Consider the following 16,709-nt stretch of genomic DNA (forward strand, 5'->3'; position numbering starts at 1 on the left):
TAGTTCTCAGTTTCTTAAACATAAATCTTTGTTTTTATAAAGATTTCCTAGTTGTAATTTTAATGAAAAGTTTAAAATTGGATCTGTGTCTTACAAAATATGTTTTGGGGAAAGTAAGAACTTTATATAGGTTGTTTTCAATATTGGAAGTTTATTAAGACTCTGCCAGTTCTTAATAATCTGAAACAGAATGACTCCTGCTCTTATTCTTGAATACCTCTTTTTTTGGTGGTACTGCGAATTAAACCCAAGGTCTTTCTACCTCTGAGATATACCCCAATCCTATTTTATTGGGGTTTTTTTTTTTTGTGTGTGTGTGTGGGGGGGGAATCTAGGGATGGAACCCAGAGGCATTTGACCTCCGAGCTACACCCCCTGCCCAGATTTTTATTCTTAAGTTTGAAACAGGGTGTCACTGAGTTGTGGAGGGCCTCACCAAGTAGCTGAGTCTGTCCGCGAACCACAATCCTCCAGGCTCAGCCTCCCAAATGCTGGGATTACAAGCGTGCGCCACCACGCCCGGCTCTATTTTATTGTTTATTTTAAAACATGGTCTCACTGGGTTGTGGAGGGCCTCGTGTTGCTGAGGCTGGCCATGAACCCGTGATCCTCCTGTCTCAGCCTCCCAAAGACTGGATTACAAGTGTCCACCACCACAACCAGATTAATATGTCTTTATATATTTTTTTGATTAAAAGTTTTGGCTGGATGTGGTGGTACATGCTTCTAATTCCAGTACTCGGGAGGCTCAGACTGGAGGATCACAGGTTCGTAGCAACCTCAGCTACTTAGTGAGGCCCTCTGCAATTTAGTGAGACCCTGCTTCAAAATGAGAAATAAAAGAATAGGGCTGGGTGCGTAGTTGGGAGGTAAAATGCCCCTGGGTTCAATCCCCAGTACCACACACAAACAAAAATCAAAACAAAACAAAAAAAACCTTTAAAAACAGAGTTAAGTTCATCCGTCTTTATAGATAGAACTCATTTATAAAATTTGAAACAAATATTTTATATAAGGAAACTTTAGGAATTGTGTGATCCATCCCCAAATACCCTCTAAGTTAAAGGTAAGTGATATATGTGTCCAAGTCATTTTTTTTTTTCTTTCTTTAGGAAATGGAGCTGTTTTTCCCATCAGGTGGTGGTTGTGGGCCAGCGAACACTGCTAAATTTACCAACTGCACCTGCTGCATCGTGAAGCCCCATGCGGTCAGCGAGGGTGAGTGGAACTGTGCCCCTAGCAGACCCGTTTGTTTTGCTAACGTGTCTTTTCCTGGTGTACTTTGCATGATGAAATTAGTTACTTTTAGTGTTTCAGTATATTCTCTGTGAAGGCCCGTGTGTGAAGGTGACAGCCGGCGGCTGTGTGTCCGTCCCCGTCTCCCTCTGTGTTGTCTCTGTGCTCCCTGGACTCTTGCTCCTGGGCTGTTCACTCCTCCTGATCCGTTGTGACTCCTTGGCTCTCAGTCTGCCTCTTGTCTTCCCAGTCATATAACTGTGATTCTCTTAATTCACTTAAATAGCACTCCTAATATTCAATTTAAGACAATATTCATCATACCAACTTCCTGAGAATGTTGGATGAGCTTCGGAAACAGGCATCTTCACTTACATGCGTCTTATCGGTCTTATCCAGTGTTTTTCTCTTTTGCGTTACTGGGGATGGAACCCAGGGCCATTGTACCTCCGAGCCACACCCCAGCTCTATGGTGAATGAAGTCCAACAACAAGTGAAGCTTATAGAAATACGAAAGCTAATTGTAAGCCAGTGAAAGATAGAAGACAGAGCAGCTCCCCTCGAACACAAGCGGGTCCCCTAAAGACAGTGACCATGGAAGCTCTTGGAAAGTGGGCTCTGAAACCTTACTGAGGTTTTCTATCTTTTTTTTTTTTTTTTTTTTTTGGTGGTACTGGGGTTCCTGGAAACCCTTCTACTTCCAGGCTACACTCCCAGACCTATTTTATATTTTTATTTGGAAACAGGGTCTCTTAAGCCAGTGTTGCTGGCTTCCAACCTGCGCGATCCTCCTGTCTCCGCCTCCCAAGCGCGGGGATTACAAGCGTGCGCCACCACGCCCGGCTTCTACCTTTTATTTTTTTTTTAATGATTGGTTAGAATTAGGCTTTGGGGAGCCATGGCTTTTTATGGCTTTTTCACGATTTTGATCCTTAATGTGAATTGCTATCTTATGGGCTGCTGGTGATTTCCTGACACCCATCAGTCTCCCTCCCTCCTGTTCACCCCCTTCAGCCTCACAGAAGGCATGCAGGTGGCCATTTTTCTTCCTGTTCCCAGGGCCTTTACTCTGCCTCATGTTCCCTCTGACAAAGTGACCTTAACTGCTGTTAGGAAAATGGGGAAATGGCCACTCTGCTTTAAGCTGTTAGGGGCACTCTTGGAGTACTGCAGTTTAGGGTCTCAGAGGTGGATGATCTAGAGGGCCATCGAAGAAGGTTTTTTCATAATCACCTGGAGCTGGAGGTCTGAAGGAGCCTGGTTATCTTAGTTCAGAATCATCCGTGGTGGTAGGGTGGGCATCTCCATGAAAAGCTGATATGTTAGTATTTTATACAGAGAACCAGATATCTTGCCACAGTGTTTTGTTTTTTTTTTAAATCACCCTTTACCTTGAGCCATCTACCTATTAGTATTTTAAATTGGAGGCCACATAGCCAACCCATTTGCAGTACACCATGAGTCACTATATATAACATCGTGAAATGTTCTTGTGGCACAAAACCTGAGAAACAACCAAGCATGTTGTTTTTAAATGAGCTTAAATGGCTTTTTTTCTGTTTTGTTTTGGTCTGTAAGATTTTGAACAGAATTCAGATCCTTCGGGAGTTTACAAAAATAGGAATCTCCACTTTTCATGGTGTCTGATGGTCCTGGACTTGCAAAACCTTAAGAACAACAGGTTTTATTTTACTACATCTTATAAGGACTTACCTGGAGAGACATTTTGGGCATTGGTACCATTTCTCTTTTTCCATGAGTTTAAAGGTAAAAGTACTATATAAATGGTTTTGTATAGCTCATTTTTGTCACTCCTGACACACACATTTGCCTCTGGTATTACTGTTCTGCTGCATGTTCAAGGTAAAGCAGGTAGCCTTATGTTGGACAAACATAAGTTTTGTAACATTACATTATTTTGTTGTTAACATCAGCTATGGTTCCGCAGTTAGACCTAAGGACTTGGTAAGGCTTTGCCTCTATGAGTTGTGCCATCTGTCAGGATAGGTCGTAGTCTTGCCAACCACTTGGCTTCATTTGAAGCGTAGAGGTCATTTTCCTCTCTGATGTCTTTTTTTATTTATGGCAGAGTATGTGTTGGTGCTCTCCGTCTCTGGGGGCCTTGTGATCTTTCTGTTTTAGGAGGTCAGATGCCTCAGAGGAGCTGCAGAGGCCTTGAGCGAAGTCCATTATCCTCTGGTTTCTCTTTGACCTTGGAGGACTAGGGCTGAAAACTTGCTGATTTTCCTTTGTTCTTTTATTTCCTGATTGTTCTCCAAGTCTCATGGTTGAACACCCAGCCACTTTCACCAATCCTCTCACTTTCTCATAGGTGATGACCATCATCTCAAAACACTCTTTGGGTGTTATACTTTTCTTAAACGTTAAAAAACAAGTTATGAGCCAGGCTTGTTGGCACATGCTTGTAATCCCAGCGCTTGAAAGACCAAGACAGGAGGATCGCACAGGTTCGTTTGAGCCAGCCTCAGCTACTGAGTGAGGCTCTCAGCAACTTAGTGAGACCCTGTTTCCAAATAAAGTATAAAATAGGTCTGGGAGTGCAGCCTGGAGGTAGAAAAGCCCCTGAGTTCCATCCTCCCAGGTACCCCCTTGGGTACTACAAAACAACAACAACAACAACAACAACAACAACAACAAAACAGTTATATAGTTTTATAAGAAAAACACAAAACAAAATTATCAGGAATAAAACCATCCCATTTGAGTCTTTGCATAAAGAAGATGGTCATAATGTATTAAGAACATATAAATAAAAACCTAGAAAGGCTGTTACTATTTTGTTTTGTTTAGATGCCATTAGCTTAGTAAAGTGTTTTTTTTTTGTTTTGTATTTTACAATTTCTGTACATTTTGTGAAAACAAATATTTAAAATATTATTGTCAATAGATAGCAGGAAACACAGGAAATTATCTTGATAAAATGTAAAATTTTCGCTCTCTAGGCTTGTTTTGATAAAATTTTTACCAAAGGAATATCAGTATCTTAAGAAAACCTAATTGTTTTAAACGTGGAATCAATGTATTCAATGCAACTTTTAGAAAACCCTTAAGTAATTTCTCTTTATTGTAACATTCAAAATTTATTTTATATATCTTACACTTTACAGATCACTTACAGCTTCCTCAAACCCTCTGTGACTCACTTAACCCTCTGATTTTTGTTCTCACGTTTTTTTTTTCTTTATGGGATAACACAATCCTTTGTGTGTGTGTGTGTGTGTGTGTGTGTGTGTGTGTGTGTATGTGTGTGTGGTACTAGAATGGAACCCAGGGGCATTCTACCTTTGAGGTACACCCCCAGGTCTCACTGAGTTGCAAAGGGTCTCACTAAGTAGTAGCTGAGGCTGTCTGCGAATGGCGATCCTCCAGTCTCAGTCACCCAAATGCTGGGATTATAAGCGTGCACCACCACGCCCGTCTTAACACAGTCATTTTTAACAAGTATTATGCCGTACACAATCCTTTTCTACCTAAAAACATTTCTTTCTTCCATTTAACTTTATTATAATATTTCCTCATGTTTTATTTGGTTTCTTTTTGTCCTTTGGACTCTGATGGTATAACAGATATTAATTGGTTAGTGTGACCAGTAGGGACACATCTGATTTACATTCCTGGCATTGTTTGGATTTTTCTTAACATAAACTTTAGACCCTTTACATTCCTCTTGCAAAACAGATCCAGCTATACGATGGTGTCATTGTTTACATTACGATGGTGTCATTGTTTACATTTCCCTCTGGTGGCCATCTCCTCTGTCTTTTGATCTATACTACCAAACTCAGGCACAGAAAAAGACTAGGTATTTTTCTCTCTGTTTCCCTTCTGAGAAGAGAAACTAAGCATCCTGTAATCTCTTATACTGTCAGATTGGTTCTAGGACATCCCCTGGGATAGTGAACTTGATCCCCATTTGTGCATGGCCATAAGTAGGTGCACCTACTGGGTTTTTCCATGCTTACCAGTGTGACGTAGAGCTAGTACCTAGTTATGGCTGCCAGATACATATGTGATGCATCTCTGGTGGGGTGTCAGTGAGACAGGAGACCAGCACCCATTTTACGACTGTGGGCACGACTGTGCCATGGTAACTGCAGCAATATTGCTGCTGCCTGTGACTTCACTTTGTTGCCAGCATCTGGATCAGTAAAATTTGTCTTCTCTTTTCAGAGGGTTTGAAAAACTGCGTGTAGCTCAATCAGCTAAAGATTGTTAAGGACTGTTTTGCTGGTCTGATCATTGTCTTTAAATTTTTAGGGTGTTCAGGTAAAAGAATAGATAGTTATTCTCATTAAAGTAATACATACAAAGTTACATATTAACCCGAAACCTGATTTCCAGCAACCTGAGTTGTTTTTTAGTAAAGACCCCAAAACAAAGCCATTCTACAATATTGCTTTCCTATATACCAACAATTTAGAGGCCCACTTAATAGACTCAAATGTTATTCAGATCCCCTGAAGCCAAGAGCATTTTAAAGCATTAATTACATTTTGTATTTGCCCATTTTAATCTGATAATCAAATTATAGATTATCTCTGAAAATCAAGACATTGGAAAAATGTCATTAGTGTCTTAAAACATTTTTTTCTGCCTGAGTAAAAACTTTAAAAGCAATAAACCTTGTATTTGAAAACATCCTACAGAGGTAAACATGCTCTTGATTGACTATTCTCCTAGGAAAAAAGGCATGTGTTAATAATGTTAGGACATTTTTACTTAACCTCATGAACGGATCTTAAGTTTAAGTTTAAGATTTATTTAAGTCACATGTACTCACAGGCATTTTATTAATTTTATGAGCATTTTTTAAATTTTATGAGCACTCATTTATTAAAAGACCAAATTTTGGCACAATGTAGACAGCACACAGACACTTTACAACCCATAACGCAACAAACAACATCAGTAGGTAGGGACAAAAGAGTTACAGATATTTGTTGCTCAGAGAAGCCAGATCTAGAGCTTCCAGAAACCAAAACACACCTTGCCGTGGATTTTATTTATGACATAGACATGGATAAAACCTGTGCAGTTGGCCATAGCCTGTGAGTCACAGGTGACACTGAGCCAAACTAATTGAGGAGGCCACTTGGGCTCCCACTGGAGTTTTCTATCTGTCCTTTTATGATTGGTTAGAGTTAGGTTTGGGGAACCAATGACTTTTTTTTACAATTTTGATCCTTAATTTGAACTTTTGTCTTTTGATTTTCTGTCACCCACCAGTTTCTGTGTCTCCTGTCACCTCGCCCACCTCACAGGAGGCAAGGGCTCGGCCTTTTTACTTCCTGCTCCCAGGTACTCCGCCTGCCTCACTGCCATCTGTTCTCAGCATTCGAAAAGTTCTTTGACATGTGTGTGTCTCTATATGTGCATATGTATGCATATATACTGAGATTTTGCAAGATTTTTTTTAAATTTTTAATTGCAATTTCTTTATCTGTTCATTTTAACCTATTGCATATCAATTTTTGTTTCTTTGTTTTTTGTAATGCTGGGGATTGAACCCAGGGCCTTGAGCATGCTAGGCAAGCTCTCTACCACTTAGCTATATCCCCCAGCCCCTTTGTATATATTTCTGTCAAGTATCCCAAATATTTTGGACCTCAGATGGGGAATTATTAAAAATATCACCCTTATAACAAACTAGAGAATAATAAATAATATATAAAATTGAATTAATTTTTGAAATTTTATATTTTCTAAGCATCAAAGTAATTCATGTATATAGTAGAAAAACTGGAAAAGAAAGGAAGAAGACAATTAAAAAGTTACCCGTTTTCTGTCCTCCAGAGATAGTCACTGTGAAGGTTTGGATGCGTGTGCTCCGAATCCTTTTCTGTGCATTTGTATCTGTGTGTATGTCTATACACTGAGACACGTGATTGTAGTTGTTTACACTGTTGAGATAAAGGTCTATTGGCCATTGCTTTAATTTTTGTGAGCATTTCTGGTTGCCCTTAAGTCTTTATGAATGTTTTAGTAGTTTATTTAATATTTAATGCCAATCATATGGATGTAATATAGTATTTGGATACTTGGGTTGTTTCTAGTTTTTTGATATTAAAAATAAAGCTTTGAAGACTATCTTAGTACATAAATATTTGATGATGTCTCTACTCATTTCATTTCCTTTGGCTGATTTCCTAGAAGTAGAATTGCTGGTAGGATTAAACCTTAGGATATAAACCTTAAAGATCTTATTGCATAATTAATACTTCATTAATTATTTAGGAAGTACTTTAATATCTTATAGGAACTAGCATGCTTATAGGAACTAACACGCCTGAGGGGTAGCAAACATTTGTGGAGGACTGACTTCTCTGCGCCACGCAGGTGGCAGCAGCTTAGGGCCTGATACATACCTCTCGACATCTCTACAGGAAGTATGTCAAGTGGGCGGAGTCATCATCCTTCCCAGATCAGCAAGCTGAGGATCCATGAAAGCACTTCCTCCACTTCAGAGCAGGGAACACAGAATTCAACCCATGCGTTTTTTTAATTGTTCCATCTTAGCATGTAGTTTCATTTGTTAAACAAAATTTTAGCTTCATATTAGATTTATTTTATTGATCTAGAGCTGTGTAGATTTTCTGTTAGTACACTGTAGTTATATGTGCTAGTGAGATTCAGATATATTCACACCGTGTCTCTTGGCATGTGTCCCTCCCTCCTCCCATGCGACTGGTAGTGACACGTTCATATAAAAACAGTGTTATTTGATCTGTTCCCTTCCTTACTATTCTCCTGCTCTCTGTCTCTTTCTCTTGTCATTGTTTGTGAAATTTTTTCCCGTTCCTGTTTTATCTCTTGCTTCCACATATGGGAGAAAACATGTGGCTCTGGCTCTTTATTTTTTAGTCTGGCTGATCTCAGTATGTTTTCTACTTCCATCCATTTTCCTGTAAATAACATAATTTTTTGTTCTGTATAGCTGAGTAAAACTCCACTGTGTCATATACCACATTTTTGTTATTCATTCATCTTTTGATAGACTTCTATATTGGTCCCATAACTTGGCTGTTGTGAATTCTGTAACTATAAACAGGGTTATGGCTGGCCATGGTGGTCTAGACCTATAATCTCAGTACTTGGGAGGCTGAGACAGGAGGATTGTGGGTTTGAGATCAGCCTCAGCAATGTAGTAAGACCTTGTTTCAAAATAAAAAAAATTAAAAGGGCAAGGACTAGATGATGTAGCTTGGAGGTCGAACCTTGGGTTCAATCCCTAGTACAATAAATAAATAGACCTGCGTATGCAAGTATTACCACAGTATGGTAATACCAGTTCTTTTGGAAAGATACCAAGGACGAGTAGAGCCGGGCTCTTCTTTCCTCTATGATGTATTGCCTCAACAACAGCAAGATGAAGATGCCATGTGGTTAGTACTTCTTACGGGAAGCAATAGCACTATCACTGACTGACAATATATGAAAACAAATTGGGATCTTATGTTGCACACATTTTACTTACTGAAAGAAATGTATGTGACATATGTTTGTATGTATACACATATATGTGCATATACACACAAATCTTTCAACACACTTTCCTAAGTAAGAACAATGAATACAACAGAAGATATGTGTGTGCATGGCATATGTGTGTATACACATATACATGTGTGTATAAATACAAATAAAAATTATACTAATACACAGTATACAAACACATAACCTTAGATGAGAAAAATTAGTTCAACATAAGATCTCAATTTTTTATGGATTATACATATAGATATATGTACATACACTTAGTAGACACACATATTTGAGTATGAGACAATTTTTATTTAGAGTTCTTGACTTTTAATAAGCTTATCTTTGGCATCTTAGCATGTTCTATTCTGTTAGATTTTTATTTGATTTAGCCTTTTTTTTTTTTTTTTTTTTGGCGGGTCTGGGGACAGAACCCAGGGGCATTTGACCTCCAAGCTACACCCCCTGCCCTATTTTTTATTTTATTTTGAAACAGGGTCTCACTAAGTTGCGGAGGGCCTCACTAAGTAGCTGAGGCTGTCTGCGAACAGTGATCCTCCGGTCTCAGCTGCCGGGGTCCAGCCCTAGCAGGAGTCGGGGGTCGTGTGTTGGTGAGAGAAGAGGCGAGGCTGAGTGAGAGAAGACCCTGACAAATGAGACCAGATGGCAGCTTCTCCCATCCAATGAGTATTAATAGCAAACTCTGCCTTTTTTAAAGCTTGTTCAGCCTCAGGGGTCAGATGTCTTTCAGGTAATGGATCTGAATCTCCTTTCAAGATATCAAATAAAGGCTTCAAATCACCAGTTGACAATTTTAATGATGATTGGATCCAATTAATATCTCCTGATAATTTTCAAAAATCATTTAAAGTTAATAGTTTATCTTTTCTAATTTGTAATTTTTGATTAGTCATATAATCAGATGGATACTCTTCCTAAATAATTTATAGGTGGATCAATTTGAATTTTTTCAGGAGCCACTACAAGTCTGTGGCTTGCCAATTGTTGTATTAATTCCTGGAAGCATCTATCTATTTTTATTTTACTTTTATGAGCAATAAGTATACCATCCATATAATGGATCATATAGACTTCCTGAAATTGAGTTCTTACTGCTAATAAAGCTTGATCCACATATTTTTGACATAAAGTGGGACTATTTTTTATACCCTGAGGTAACACTTTCCATTGATATCTCTGATAAGGTTGCTGAAAATTCGGGCTAGGCAGACTGAAAGCAAATCTTTTTCTATCAGTTGGAGTTAGAGGTATCATAAAGAAACAATCCTGTAAATCGATAACTATGACATAATTATTTACATCAATGACTACAGGAGAAAGGAGACCTGGTTGCAAAGCTCCCATACTCTCCATGGTTTTATTTACTGCTCTTAGATCTTGAAGCAATCTCCATTTGCCTGACTTCTTTTTTATTACGAATATTGGAGTATTCCAGGGACTGTTACTTGGCTCTATATGACCCTTTTCCAACTGTTCTTGTACCAACATCTCAGCTGCAGACCTTTTTTCATTTGTAAAGGGCTACTGCTCAACTCATACAGGATTATCTGATTTCCAAGTTATGGGGTCTGCACACTGTTTGACAGTAGCCCCTGCAAAAAAAAAGGACAGATATTATCTTCATCTGATATAATGACTGTCATTTTCATTAATATGTCTCTTCCCATAACGTGAATGGGAGTGCAGGTAAAACATAAGGCAGGAAGGCTCAGCCTCCCGAATGCTGGGATTGCAAGTGTGAGCCACCAAACCCGGCTTGATTTAGCCTTTTCTAAGGAAAATGATAATGCACAAAAAACTAAATAAGGGGACTTCCGGAGAGAGGGCGACCTAGAAAAGCAGCATTTATGAGTCCCGCTAACACTTGATCTCTGTTGCCACAAAGTCGGTGCTTTTCATACCCAGAAAACACTTTCAGCAGAGAAATAAAAACTGTAAATACAAGGGACAGAGAAAAAGAAGACTAGAAGAACAACCAGAGACCAGAAAAGAAACCAGCCTGAATTGTGGCAGCGGAGCCGCCAAGGCAGAGCCACGCTGGCACCGTCATGCCTCACAGCGAGCAGCTGCAGATCATTTGAGTGTAATTCAGCAGTTTTTTCAGTGCAAAGAACATCTAAAACTCCCTGGGGCCAAGCTCATCACGCCTTCCAAGGACTCAGAACGGAGCTCAAAACCAGAAAAGAAATACGCCAGCTAAATGATCGACGGCATGGCAGCGGCATCATATTGCCTGCAGCAGCAGCTAGTTCACCATGCCTGTGACAGCTCCAGATCAGCGCACTCAAATGAAATTGTGGCCCTGAAAGGAGAAATCCCAGCACTGCACCCACAGGGACTTGCGCAGCTTTGATAATCTCCCTGGATCTGAGATTTTGCAGTCCAACCCAGTGAAGCAGTAGTGGTGGCAGAGATACCACACCCTAGTCGCAGCTCCCTGAGGGAAAACACCCAGCCTGGCACCTCACAATCTCACGCAGCCTCGATTAACTCCCTGGGTCTGAGGCTTTGCAATACAACCCAGTAAAGGAGTAGTGGTGACTGAGATTTATAAGACTCAAGATTCAGAGCACCCTAAGTGAAGTCGTAGTGATTCAGGGAAGAACCCAGAGAAGTCACAAACTACTGAAATCATGGAAAAGAGGAATAACAATGGAGCAATGAATGCCCACAACCCCTCAACATCAGAATCTGAAAATACAGATATTCAGAGATTTCCAGAAGATCAAATCAGGAATATTACTGTAGAAATAATACAGGACCTTCGAAAAGAATTTAGAGAGGGTTTAAAAGAAATAAAGGAAGCAATCATTGAAGTAAAGCCATCAACTATAAACAATCGATTATACCATGTGGAGATAGAATTTTGCTCCTCGAAGATGATCACTCTAAAAATGAATGCATAGTTTATAATTTAGAAAAAAAATCTGACAGCAGGAATCTGACATTGAAGAAATATGGGCCCATTTTAAGAGAGCTAACCTAAGAATAATTGGAATAGAGGAGGGAAAAGGAAGTGAAACCAAAGGGATCAATAATCTCTTCAAAGAAATAATAGCAGAAAAATTTCCAAACATAGAGCAAGAAGTCGATGCACAAGTCCAGGAAACTTATAGAACTCCCTTTACACAAGATCAGAGAAGAGGTTCCCCATGCCACATAACTGTCAAAATGACCAATGTGGAAGCCAAGGAGAGAATCTTAAAGGCAACAAAAACAAAAGGCCAAGTGACATTCAGAGGCAAACCAATTAGAATCACTCCAGACTTTCCAAACCAAGTCATGAAAACCAGAGGGCTTAGAGTAACATATTCAAAACTCTGAAAGACAACAACTTCCAGCCAAAAATTTCCTACCCAGCAAAACTGTCTATCAAATTAGATGGAGAAATAAGAAGCTTCCATGACAAACAGAAACTAAAGAAATTTATGTCCTCAAAACCAGCGCTAGAGAAAATACTTAAAGAGATTAACTACAAAGAAGAAATAGGTAACACACACCAGAACCAGAGAAACAAGATTTTCCATCCAGCAGACAACTAAGCAAATAAGAATAAACAGTATTTCAAACAGAAATAAAATTTTAACATGTTAGGAATTAAAAATTATTTCTCAATAATCACAGTGAATGTATATGGCCTTCATTCCCCAATAAAAGGACATAAAGTGGCAAAATAGATTAAAAACCATAATCCATCCATCTGCTGCTTATAGGAAACACACCTTACAAGTAAAGATACAAACACACTCACGGTAAAGGGCTGGAGCAAGGAATTCCATGCTAACGGAACTCAAAGGCAAGCAGGAGTAGCATGATATCAGACGAATTAGACTTCAAACTCAAACTTATTAGGAGAGACAAAGAAGGTCATATTTTACTGATAAAAGGAATAATCCAGCAAGAGAAAATAACAATAATCAACATCTATGTCCCAAACATAGGTGCAGCTACTTTAATAAAACAAACTCTTTGTGACATGAAGTCACACATAAATCCCAATACAATAATACTGGGAGACTTCAACACACCTCTCACAACACTAGACCGATCTTCCAGACAAAGGGTCAGTAAAGATGCCTCAGAACTAAAGAACACCATTAACCAAATGGTCCTGTTGGACACATATAGAACATTTCACCCAACTACAGCGGAGTTTACATTTTTCTCAGCTGCTCATGGAACCTTCTCCAAAATAGATCACATCCTGGGACACAAAATGAGCACTAGCAAATTTTAAAAATGTTACATACTTCCCTGTGTCATTTAAGACTATAATGGAATGAAACTAGAAATCAACTATAAGAAGACTCAGAGAAACCACATAAACATGTGGAGACTGAACACCACACTTCTGAATGAAGAATGGGTCATAGAAGATGTAAGAGGTGAAATAAAGAAATTTTTAGAAACAAACGAAAATAAAGATACAACATATCAAAACCTCTGGGACACCTTGAAGGAATTATTAAGAGGAAAATTTATAGCACTGAGTGCTCACATAAGAAAAACAAAGTCTTCAAATAAATAACCTAACGACACACCTCAAAGTCCTTGAAAAGCAGGAACAATTGAACCCCAAAGCCAGTAGAAGACAGGAAATTATTAAAATTACAGCTGAAACTAATGAAGTAGAAGATTAAAAAAAAAATACAGAAAATCAACAAAACCAAAAGCTGGTTTCTTGGAAAAATTCACAAGATAGATAAACCACTAGCCAATCTAACTAAAAAAAGAGAGAATCAACCCAAATTATGAAGATAAAAGATGAAAAAAGAGAAAATACTACTGACAGTGTAGGAATCCAGAGGATTATCAGAACCTACTTTGAAAAACTATACTCCAACAAAATGGAAAATCTGGAGGAAATTGACAACTTTCAAGATAAATATAACCTTCCTAAACTGAGTCAGGAAGATATAGAACACTTAAACCAACCGATAACAATCAAAGAGATTGAAACAGCAATAAAGAGCTTACCATCAAAGAAAAGCCCAGGACCAGATGGTTTTCCAAGTGAATTCTATAAAATCTTTCTAGAAGAGCTAACCCCAATATTCCTCAAACTATTTTGTGAAATAGAAAAAAGTAGGTCTGTCCCAAATACATTTTATGAAGCCAACATCACACTAATACCCAAACCAAATAAAGACAGTTCAAGGAAAGAAAACTACAGGCCTATATCTGTGATGAACTTGGATGCAAAACTATTAAACAAAATACTAGCAACACTCATTGAAAACCTCATAAAGAAAATCGTACACGATGACAAAGTAGGGTTCATCCCAGGGATGCAAGGCTGGTTCAATATATGAAAATCAATCCATGTAATTCATCATATAACTAGAATCAAAGACAAAAATCACATGATCACTTCAAAAGATGCTGAAAAAGCATTTGATAAAATCCAACATCCATTTATGATAAAAACACTGCAGAGAATTGGAATAGAAGAAACATATCTCAACATCATAAAGGCAATCTACAATAAGCCCACTGCCAACATCATATTAAATGGTGAAAAACTTTAAGAATTCCTCCTAAAAACAGGAACAAGACAAGGATGTCCATTATCACCACTTCTCTTCAATATAGTACTAGAGACTCTAGCCAGAGCAATAAGGCAAGAAAAGGAAATCAAAGAAGTACAAATAGGAAAAGGAGAACTCAAACTTTCACTATTTGCAGATGACATGATACTATATTTAGAAAACCCAACAAACTCAACCAAAAGGCTTATAGAACTCATCAACAAATTCAGCAAAGTGTCTGGATACAAAATCCGTCTTAAAAGATCAGAAGTTTTTCTGTACACCAACCATAAATCCACTGAAAAAGAAATTAATAAAACACTTTCATTCAGGATCTCCCACAAAAAAATAAAATACTTCGGAATAAACTTAACCAAGGACGTAAAAGATCTCTAAAAGAAAATTATAAAACATTGATAAAAGAAATCGAAGATGTTAGAAGATGGAAAGATTTTCCCTGTTCATGGATACACAGAATAAATATAATTAAAATGGCCACCCTCCCCAAAGTGATCTACAGATTGATTCAACTCAATGCCCATTAAACTACCAAGATCATTCCTCACAGACATAGAAAAATCAGTCCTTAAATTTATTTGGAATAACAAAAGACCCCAAATAGCCAAAGTAGTTCTCAGCAACAAAAGCCATGCAGGAAGAATCACAATACCTGACTTTAAACTATACTACAAAGCCATTGTAATAAAAACAGCATGGTACTGGCAGAAAAAACAGATATATAGACCAATGGAGCAGAATAGAAGACCCAGAAACAAGTCCACACACTTTCAGCCAATTGATTTTTGACAAAGGGGCCAAAAACATACACTAGAGAAAAGATAGCCTGTTCAACAAATGGTGTTGGCAAAACTGGTTAACCATATGCAGAAAATTGGAAATTAATCCCACTTTCTCACCCTGCACAAGAGTCAATTCAAGATGGATCAAAGACTTGAAAATCAAGCCAGAGACCTTGAAGCTCCTTGAAGAGGGCATAGGTCCAACACTGCAACACATAGGCACAGATAAACACTTTCTCAACAAGACCCTCAAAGGCACAACAAATTAAAAGGTGAACCAATACGTGGGATTGCATGAAACTGAAGAGCTTCTGTTCAGCAAAGGAAACTGTTAAGAACCTCAATTGAGAGCCAACAGAATGGGAGAAGATTTTTGCCACTTACACCTCCAATAGAGGACTAATATCTAGAATATACAGAGAACTCAAGAAACTCAACACCAAAAAACCAAATCATCAAATAACAAAATGGGCAAGCGAACTAAATAGACACTTCACGAAAGAAGAAATTCAAATGGCCAATAAATGCATGAAAAAATGCTCAACATCACTGGCAATCAGAGAGATGTAAAAAAACTACCCTGAGATTTTACCTAACTCCAACTAGAATGGCCATCATTCAAAGCACAAACAACAACAGATGCTGGCGAGGATGTGGAGAAGTGGGAACTCTAAGACATTGTTGGTGGGATTGCAAATTAGTGCAACCACTTTGGAAAACAGTATGGAGAATCCTCAGAAGAATGGGAATAAATCTACCATTTGATCCAGCAATACCACTTCTGGGTATCTACCCAAAAGACAGGAAACCAAACTACCAAACTAATGCATGTGTATCTATGTTCATAGCTGCACAATTCACCATAGCCAAACTATGGAGCCAGCCAAGATGTCCATCAACAGATGAATGGATTACAAAACTGTGGGATATGTACACAATGGAATTTTACTCAGCCATCAAAAAAAAAAAAAAAAACCTCAATTACATCATTTTCAGGGAAATGGATGGAACTGGAGGACATTATGCTAAGTGAGATTAGTCAGTCACACACAAAAAAAGGAATCAGATGCTTTCCCTAATATGTGAGAGTTAGGGAGAAATGGGTCATAGGAGGAACTCTAGATGAAAAAGGAAATCCTATAGAGGAGCAAACAAGACAACCTAAAGGAGGAGAAAGGAGGGGGGAAGAGGAAAATCTGTAAAACACACAATGTACTTAAACATATCGAAGTCAACCACTAAGGGAAGGAGGGACGGGGAGGGAAGAGTGTGGGAATTGGGTAGGGGTTAAATAGGAGATGTGTACATGTATGTACACACAAGTTTTTTACTCCAGTATGATGTAGGAATATAATGTACCAATAAAATATTTTAAAAAACTAAATAAAATAGAATTGAGATAAATATCACCTATACACCTTAATATTTATACTGACAAATATAATTGAAATCTAACCAAAGGTAATTTATATAATGAAAGGTTATGTAAAAATAACCAATTTTATTATATATAAATTTGTATATTTTATGCATTTAAGTCATTTTTGGTCAGAGTCATCCTTTAAAGATTAACTCTGTGGAGTGTGTGTGTGTGTGTGTGTGTGTGTGTGTGTGTTGTTAAGGG

General features: G+C 38.2%; 1 protein-coding gene across 1 annotated transcript in view; it reads left to right on the forward strand.

The window, feature by feature from the left end:
* The window catches only part of NME7 (NME/NM23 family member 7), a gene marked incomplete at both ends in the record, with an annotated part of 113,192 nt that overhangs the window by 22,248 nt on the left and 74,235 nt on the right, over positions 1-16,709 (forward strand). Inside the window, one exon of the mRNA XM_080698796.1 lies at positions 1,113-1,218. Within this exon, the coding sequence (XP_080554922.1) occupies positions 1,113-1,218 (106 nt within the window). The remainder of the gene's footprint in view (positions 1-1,112; positions 1,219-16,709) is intronic.

The sequence above is a fragment of the Muscardinus avellanarius genome, assembly GCF_963383645.1.
Source record: "Muscardinus avellanarius genome assembly, chromosome: 7".
In the NCBI taxonomy this organism is placed as follows: domain Eukaryota; kingdom Metazoa; phylum Chordata; class Mammalia; order Rodentia; family Gliridae; genus Muscardinus; species Muscardinus avellanarius.